The 8,974-nt window shown below is 42.0% G+C and overlaps 1 protein-coding gene across 1 annotated transcript; it reads left to right on the top strand.

Moving 5' to 3' along the window:
* The first annotated feature begins 778 nt into the window (after positions 1-778).
* Positions 779-3,636, top strand: hyal1 (hyaluronidase 1). Its single transcript, XM_062458803.1, has 4 exons — positions 779-1,171; positions 1,512-2,426; positions 2,703-2,788; positions 2,884-3,636. Exons 1-4 carry the CDS (start codon positions 1,168-1,170, stop codon positions 3,208-3,210), a joined length of 1,332 nt encoding a protein of 443 aa, XP_062314787.1. The 5' UTR covers positions 779-1,167; the 3' UTR covers positions 3,211-3,636.
* The last annotated feature ends 5,338 nt before the right edge of the window (positions 3,637-8,974 follow it).

Here is an 8,974-nt window from a genome sequence, read left to right as displayed (position 1 = left end):
TTTAACTTGATCATTGCTTGAACCTATGCATTTCTAGGCACAGCATAACATCCTGCTTAATGATATACAGTATATTACCTAACATACATGTACATCACAGAAACCAGTTCATACAGTTCATTAAATATTGACCAATGCATTACTTACATATTTCTATTAGAAATATCATACAAATCCATCTAAAGGTTGTCATGTACACAATGTCAGCAGGTTTCATGCTACACTAGGATCACTGCAGAGTTGGAACAGTACTACGTGCTGTAGTGCCTAACAGTACTACACTGTGCTTCACTTGGCCTGATTTCTAATGTGAACTAGTCTGAGACTTCATCCTGGTTGAACTCCCCTCCCTGGCTCCCTGTAATTGTGGGGTGTTTGAAGCCAAAAGTTATTTTTGACCCTTTCAAGTCTTTAGAATGACTTCAAGAGACCATAGAAATCGGATCATATTTAGAAGTATATGTTTATAATTCTCAGGACCAGTTATATTTGACCTTTGCTACAGCATTTGAAGAGACTCATTTGGGTCATACCCAAAATATAGACTTGCAAAAGAAGGATATCAAACTTATCAGTTTCAGGTAATTTGACAAAATAATTTACATTTAGCAGACACTCTTATCCAGAGCGACTTACAGTAAGTACAGGGACATTCCCCCTGAGGCAAGTAGGGTGAAGTGCCTTGCCCAAGGACACAATGTCATTTGGCACAGCCAGGAATCGAACCAGTAACCTTTAGATTACTAGCCCGACTCACTTACCACTCAGCCACCTGACTCCCTAATTGTTTATTTACTATGACTTTACATATTAATTTACACATGTATTACTGTAAATAGACAGTAAACATTGACATACTGCTCAAACTTCAGAAAGAAGACAGGCACAGACAGGTATTTTATGTTTCATTGAACCTTCAGTATGTAGCTTCAAACCTGCACAGGAGATACGGAAATGGTGTGCTGTCTCTTTAAGAAATCGAGAGACTCATACTGACTGTACCACCTCTTCTTCCCGATTGGTGGTTTAAAAAATCTCGTCCACCACTTCCCTTTTCCTTATTTTTTCCACTTTATTTTGTGGTAAGATCATGAGACAGACATCATTCCATTCCCATGGTCAGTTGACTGCAAACCGAATAAACTCTAACTTTACCTACTAGCTGATATGGGTAAGTACACCATTTAAACTAGTTACATTCCAAAATGTGATGACATTTAGTAACTGTTTACTGTAAGTCCAAATGTTGGAACTATGTATAAATGTTGGAGATTTGTATTATAAATATTCAATATATGACTTACTTTTAATCATTATTTGCAGGGCATTTAAACTTTATTAAAATTATTTTGTGTCTGAAAACTCTTTATTGTGGATGTTTAAAAATGACTACATGTAAAGATGGTTTTAAAAGAAAACCACTTCCTCAATTTCCTTTGCAAACAAGGAAATGGAAATAGAACAGAAACTTCTATTTAAAACACAAAAAACAACTTTTTTGCCCCTTGCAGGTAGCAGTTGTATATACCCTGCTGTGCTTCTGTGCTTGAGCATGGCCAGTCAGGTTCTGGGTCTGCTGCATGGATCCCCTCCCTTCACCTTCTCTCACGTGCCTTTCCTCACTGTGTGGAATGCACCCACGGCCCTCTGTAAGCCTCGCTTTGGTGTTGACCTGGACCTGAGCGTGTTCAACATTGTCCACAACCAAAATCAAAGCTTCATGGGAGCCAACATGACCATCTTTTACAAGGACAAACTGGGTCGGTACCCGCGGTATGCTCACAGCCAGGCTGTCTTTGGTGGGGTGCCTCAGAACTCCAGTCTGAGCGAACACCTCAGAGCTGCTGCTGAGGACATCAGGGCTAACCTTCCAAACAGAGACTTCCAGGGCCTGGCAGTGGTGGACTGGGAGGACTGGAGGCCACTGTGGGAGCGGAACTGGGACACTAAGGCGGTGTACTGGGAGGCTTCCAGAGTGCTGGTGAAGGCCAAGCACCCAGACTGGAGCCCCGCCCAGGTGGAGGTGGTGGCCCGTAAGGAGTTTGAGGCGGCAGGATGGAAGTACATGGAGGAAACTCTGAGGCTGGGACAGAAGGCTAGGCCAAGGGGACAATGGGGCTTTTATGGCTTTCCCCAATGTTATAATTACTATAAAAACTCTACTAACTACACAGGGGAGTGTCCTCCTTTGGAGACCAAGAGGAACGATGAGTTGTTCTGGCTTTGGAATGCTTCCTCCACCCTCTACCCAGACATGTACCTGGACTTGAACATGCGCGGGCTTGGCAAGGAAATCATATTTTACACGAAACATCGGGTGCTGGAGGCCATGAGGGTTGGGGCGCAGGTCACTCCCAGACCCCCAGCTGTGATCATTTACACTCGCGTCGTTTACACCTTCTCCCTGGATTTCCTTTCCCAGGCAGGTCTATCTATGTCAAATCAGCATGTGAAGCTGCATGGGGAGTCAGGTGGCTGAGCGGTTAGGTAGTCGGGCTAATCTGAAGGTTGCCAGTTCGATTCCCGGCCGTGCAAAAATGACGTTGCGTCCTTGGGCAAGGCGCTTCACCCTACTTGCCTCGGGGGAATGTCCCTGTACTTACTGGAAGTCGCTCTGGATAAGAGCATCTGCTAAATGACTAAATGTAAATGTGTCCAATCTGACATAATACATCTGACTTCTGTCCACTGCGTACAGGAAGACCTGGTCCACACGATAGGAGAGGGGGCGGCCTTGGGAGCTGCAGGGGTGGTGCTGTGGGGAGACTCCATGTATGCCAAATCTCAGGTAAAATTATGTCTTTTCTTTCCATCCCACAGAAACATGTAACGCTCTTGTAAAATAGGACATCTACTTCCTGTGAGACTCACCCTGTTTTCCAGGCATCTTGTGAGGCAGTGAAGGCCTACATCGATGAAACCCTTGGCCATTACCTGGTGAACGTGACCTCTGCAGCCACACTGTGCAGCAGGACAGTGTGCTCCTCTCAGGGGCGATGCCAGAGGAGAGACCCAGACTCCGGGGCCTACCTCCATCTGGACCCTGCTGCCTGGACAGTGGTGTCTGAGAAGAGGCCCCAGGGGGGGAAGGATTACAGGGTCCTGGGGCGACTGAGCCGGCCCGAGGCTGTTTACATGGAGGCCCAGTTTGTGTGCCAGTGTTACCCTGGCTGGGGCGGTGAACACTGTGCCAAACCCTTGCAGAGATGAGAGACTGTTTTTCAAAGGAGGATCCATCGGTTACAGCACTGTGTCTGAACATATTCCTGTGTGACACTAACCTCATTGACAAGACTTAACAAAGGGATATGTTTCAGCAAGCTCTGAGCAGAAGAAGTCCTTGTCTTGTTGAGCTTGTTTACTCATTTTAGCTGGAAGACCTGTTATTCTGTATCACCACACCTACAGTACGGGATTCTTGGACACCAACTAAACAATTTTCTACCTACTTTTACCATCCATTACCTATTGAATGTATCGTTTTTAAGATGGCTTTTTACGATGTGTTTACTCATTTCAGTGTTCTGTGCAATGTTTTTGTGATAGTGTTAAATGATATACAGTACTGTTCACATTGATTCTTGAAGACTTGCTTTGTTTATGTTTTAACTAACTCTAAATAAACTAAACTAAACTGTGGTAAAGTATTTGGGGTCATACCTGTCAATAATTATGAATCCTCATCTGATTTAAACATTGTACAGCACATCTAATTTCCTAAACAGGAAGAGGTGGTGAATCTTATAAGATTTTCTACAGTGGGGTTTTGGCCACCAGATGGTGCCATGGATTAACCAAAATAAAGAATTCCTAAAAGGGGTATGGAAATCTATTGTATTGGTAAAGCTCAATAATGTTAAACCAAGTATCACTACACTTGTAGTGATTGGACAAGGGCATTTTTTTATACCCTGAGGTTATTCAAGGGCAGTTTTTATGCTCCAATTATACACAGCCATAATGGCAGCTCTTAACCACTGGACAAGGCCCACATGCACAGGCAAGCTCCTAGTGAAACGGCTTAGGAACACTGGGTGATCTTGATGACCTTGATTTACAAGCAGCATGTACTACACTCCCTTATCTGATCCCAGCAGCTCCCGACTGGTCTGGCTGCCTGTAATTCCCCTCTATCCTCAGAGAACGGACGGACTGGACAACTAAACTCCCAGAAGCCTGTCTGTTTCCTATTTCCTTCTTTATCTTAGTTTGCTGGATTGGAGGAAAAATTCAGAATAGATGGGAGATATTTGATCACTGCTGTTTCTATAATGTTTTTCCGTGATTGGGTAACACCGCGGGTCTAGAACAGCGAGGTTCTTGGAAATAATCACATTATCACTGGTGTGTAATTGGAAGGTGGTTACATTATGTATAACTGTTCTGCCTATAAAGATGACTAATGTTCATCCGAACCTCCTAATCTATTCATATTTGTTATTGTACATTAAAATAACATATCGTTCATTCCAATTCCACCACTGTCCAACGCATTGTTAGGAAACACATTTGTGTGCATCTTTAAAAAGCCTGAAATATGGAATCCCATTTCCTTTATCAGGTGTCCTTAGATCTTTTGAGAGGATGCCAGCTCAGAGGATGTTGCTTCAATGGACAATATTATACTACACTGGACAACATACATTTGGTTGCCAATCTGTGAAAATAAAGGCCTGCACCACCTCTCAATGCAGAGGCCCACCAGAAACCCATACTACAGGAATAGTTCAGACTAACAGTCTCTTGATAAATTGCAAAGAAGGTTTTCTCTCCAAATCTGTCCACAATCCCATGAAGCTGACCCGTAGACTCTCCCGGGGACATACATTGTAATGAAAGCTGTGAGTGTTTATCTGTCCTGTGTTGGGAACACCACTCCCCAAGTGGCCTCTCCTCTCTCTCTCCGCCTGACCTCGGCTTGCTCAGGCGGCCGCCCCCTCCGCCTCGCTATCCTCTCATCTTCACGTTTCTTCATTTTGCCGTCTCGCTCTGTCACCCCTCCGTGGTCATGCCTCCCCCCTCCCTGCCTCCCGCTCCGGAGACCGTCGTCTCGGTCGCTCTTGGTTTGATAACCGCTTTTTCGTCACGCTTTCGGTCTGTGTCCTTCAAAAGAGTCGTGACTGATCGGGCTTCATGGGCTCTGTGCTGGTGTACCAGTGCATGTATTCCATTGTAGATCGGTACACCAATCTTCATGTTGATTAGGTATTGGACTCTATCCATATAGATTTATTGAACAAGAGGGGAGGGTCTCTACAGCGAGAGCAAGCCATTTAACCCACTGTTCAAACATAAGATTTCAACATACATTACAGTTCAAAGACCACACAAACATCAGATCGCTAGTAGCCTGAATGGAATAAACGATTCAACGTGAACGTGAGTGATGAGCTGTAGCCTGTCCAGGAAGACACAGAGTGTGTCAAGTGGATCTCTACAGTGTATTTCTACAGTCAGCGAGAGGTGAGGTTGTGATGAGGTTCTCCTCCTCCCAACTCACACACCAATCGACCAACAATGTGCCATTTGTGAGAGTTGATCAACCCTACAGTCTTACTAAATACTTTGACATACATAGCGGCTTTTCCGTGACCAGTTTGGAAGTGGGTTGGAACACTCCCGTCGTCCTGATGTCTCTGAGATGGACCTCAGATGGTGCTCACGAGCTGTCTCTAACAGCAGCTCGTGAGCACCATCAGCTGCTTGTGGAGTGGCAGACACCCTGCTGTTGTACATGTCAGAAAGACACAGTCTGGACGCACCTGGTATGGACATCTCTCTTTATTCGGGCAAGTGAAATGAAACACCTGTGTATGAATCCTGCAAGGTGGAAGAACTGGCCATCCCTCTGTGTGTTCATGAACGTGTAACGTGGGTGTGAGAGGTTGGGAGTCTTTGTGATGATATGCCATGTACGCATATAAATATATGCTACGCTACATTTGTGAGTGTGTGTGATTGTGTGTGTGTGTGTGTTGGTGCAGGGTGAGTGGTGTGTGTGTGTGTGTTTGGGGGACGGGGGGGTTGCATGTGTGTGGTTGTCCAGGATTTGCTGTCTCTGCTGAATACCTCCTGATAAGAAGTGACCTGACAGACTGTCACATGTGAGTTATCCTGCATTGGGCAGCTCGGTTCTCAACCTCCAGCCCGCCAAACCTCATTAGAGCTTAAAGAATACAATTCTATGAGAAGAACACACACACACACACACACTGACTGTCTGGCACACAGGTGGCTTCAGCTAAAGTCACAGTATATCTGTGGCTGGCTGTGGATAGAGTCAATCAGGTGGAAAATTACAACGGCCAATCAATTGCTAATAGAAAGTATTTTCGCATCAAGTGGTCACAATGTGCCATCTCCTCCAAGCAATAGCCAATCAATTGCTCACAAAGGGTCTTATTGTAATGTTGCACGTGTAAAATGTAATTATTCTCTGTTTCCATGGACACAGAGGCCACTTTTGTCGCAAGGTGGGTAATGGATGCTGAAAAAAATATACAAGAAAATGAATTGATAAGAAAATAACTACAGTCTAAGCATTCTTTTAACCCCCTGCCCCTTCAGCCAAAAATGGAGAACTTGCACTTTCAGATCAGTAATTTATTTTGTAATTAATTTAAATATGATTTATTTTTGCAAGTAGATAATCCATTTCAGCCTTTTTTTCATTTTACTGCCTTCAATCTAGGCTCATTTGAATAAACATTTTCCTCCATATTAGTCTGGGTAATGAAGTGGATCTCAGAAGAAAAAATGCTTTTGTTATGAGAGTGCTGGAGTGCGGAGTGTTGGTGGTGGCACAATTGAGAATAGGAGTGACATGCTGGTCACCTCACCATGAGTAAAAGCTGATTGGATTCCAGATTTGATCCAGTGTAGAATACGAATTGCGACTTGTACAGCCAAGTATGAATGTGAAAAAAGATGAGTGTTCCACCCTCAGTGTGTCTCAGTGACAGCCGTGTCATTGTGACCTTTGACTGCGTCAACAGCAGCAAGTTGGCCCGACAGATGTTGTGGTTGAATGTTTAGAAGGAGGCAGTTTAGTAATCAATGTGCTCGTGAGATAGATCTTGCGCAGTCCTGTGATGTGATTATCAACTAAAGAGTGCCACCGAATGTAAAATATTTTCTTGTTTCCATGTCATTATTTATACAGATATATATCATTCTAAAAAATCATTTAAAATGCATATATAATTATTTATCTGCGAAATAGATGCTTTCCCAATTAAAAAACATTTTAATTTAAAAAAAATAAAATTTTAATTTTTTTGTCATTCATTTAAAAAATGAATGACAAATATCACTTGCACCACCACTGAAATGAAGGCAGTGCCTTTCGCCCAGCCAATCCCAGCGTAAGAGAGAAATAAAGAAAGAGAGATTAGAAAACATTATGCAAATTTATTTTTTATAATTTGCAATAGGAAATTTGGTGTCTGCATCTTATCAGTGTTCTGATTTCATTCTTGGAGATCCAGCTTGGCTTGTCATTTTTAATTAACTTAAATCCCCTCCAATCAAGACTCTTAGGAAAATATTATTTTCAATAGGATCACAATGACTCGTATTGAGAGACTTGTTGCTCTTGTTGGTTAGTTGTAACGCTTTTAAATTCTTGTACTCGCTGTGAAATATTATACTGTTGATTGTTTTTCTACAGGTACACTCTTGCACTTTTTGAGTTTCATGTTGTTTAATTGTAAGTCAGTAAGTAAGTAAGTAAGAAAGACTTTATTTATATAGCACATTTCATACAAGAATTGTAGCTCAAGGTGCTTTACATAAAATCAATAAAAACAATAGTACAAGTGATAAAAGTAATAATTAAAATAGCAAATTATAAAAACAATAATATAACTAATGAAAGTAGTAAAACTCTTCTGAGATAAAATTACTTAAATGCTTCGGTAAAAAAGTAGGTTTTAAGCTGTCTATTAAAAATGTCTGGCGTGTTTGCTTCCCTAATATTTATGGGTAATTTGTTCCATAGTTTTGGAGTGTAATTGACAAAGGCCGAATCACCAATCTTCTTATGACTGCTTCTGGTGACCTCTAATAGGCCTGCATTTGATGATCGCAGTGTTCTAGCTGGTGTGTAGTTTATAAGGGAGTTAGCAATGTAGCTAGGTCCTTGTCCGTGTAGAGCTTTGTATGTGAGGAAAAGGACCTTAAAGTCAATTCTGAAGGTAACGGGAAGCCAGTGTAAAGTAGCTAGGACAGGACTAATGTGTTCTCTCCTTTTAGTTTTGGTTAATAATATAGCTGCAGAATTTTGAATGAGCTGTAGTCTTTCAGTGGTTTTCTTGGGAGGACCAGTGAAAAGTGTGTTACAGTAGTCCAGCCGGCTGGATATAAAAGCATGAATTAACTTCTCTGCATCATTTTGGTTTATGAATGGTCGTACCTTTGCTATATTCCTCAGGTGAAAGAAAGCTGTTTTGGTCACTTTATTAATGTGAGAGTTGAAATTCAAATCTGAGTCCAGGGTTACACCGAGACTCGTCTCCTCTGGTTTAAGACAGGGGGTTAAGCCTCCTAGATTCTTAGTAATCAACTCTCTTTTGGATTTGGGGCCACATAGTAGGACTTCGGTTTTGTCTTCATTTAATTTACAGTTTTTCTCGATTGGTTACACACATTTTCTGAATGCATACCTCATACTCTCAGAACTCTACACACAAATAAAAAAAAAACACACACAATGGGCAAAACCCATCACTTCTCCTGCAAAATTAAACTTAACATTCAAAACAATGTTATTTAATCTCAAAATGGTATTTTGTTTTCAAATGACAAACACAAACCATCATATGAATAGACATTTATAAGAACCATTTGAACACTGATGTGCTCAATGTAAAACACTATTATGAATGGAAAACACTTCTTCTTAATTCATCAAAGTGAGTTAGGCCTTTTTTAGTTCAGTGTTACATTTACTACAGACAGTACATACATAAGTGTG

The sequence above is a fragment of the Osmerus eperlanus genome, chromosome 1, assembly GCF_963692335.1.
Source record: "Osmerus eperlanus chromosome 1, fOsmEpe2.1, whole genome shotgun sequence".
In the NCBI taxonomy this organism is placed as follows: Eukaryota; Metazoa; Chordata; class Actinopteri; order Osmeriformes; family Osmeridae; genus Osmerus; species Osmerus eperlanus.
The sequence above is the reverse complement of the archived record's forward strand: the minus strand, read 5'-3'. Positions and strand labels throughout refer to the sequence as shown.

Excerpts from the sequence above, each read along its gene's own strand:
- hyal1 (XM_062458803.1), top strand. Across the intron at positions 2,427-2,702 it reads GGATTTCCTTTCCCAGGCAG|ACCTGGTCCACACGATAGGA; the intron begins GTCTATCTATGT and ends GCGTACAGGAAG. Across the intron at positions 2,789-2,883 it reads CCATGTATGCCAAATCTCAG|GCATCTTGTGAGGCAGTGAA; the intron begins GTAAAATTATGT and ends CCTGTTTTCCAG.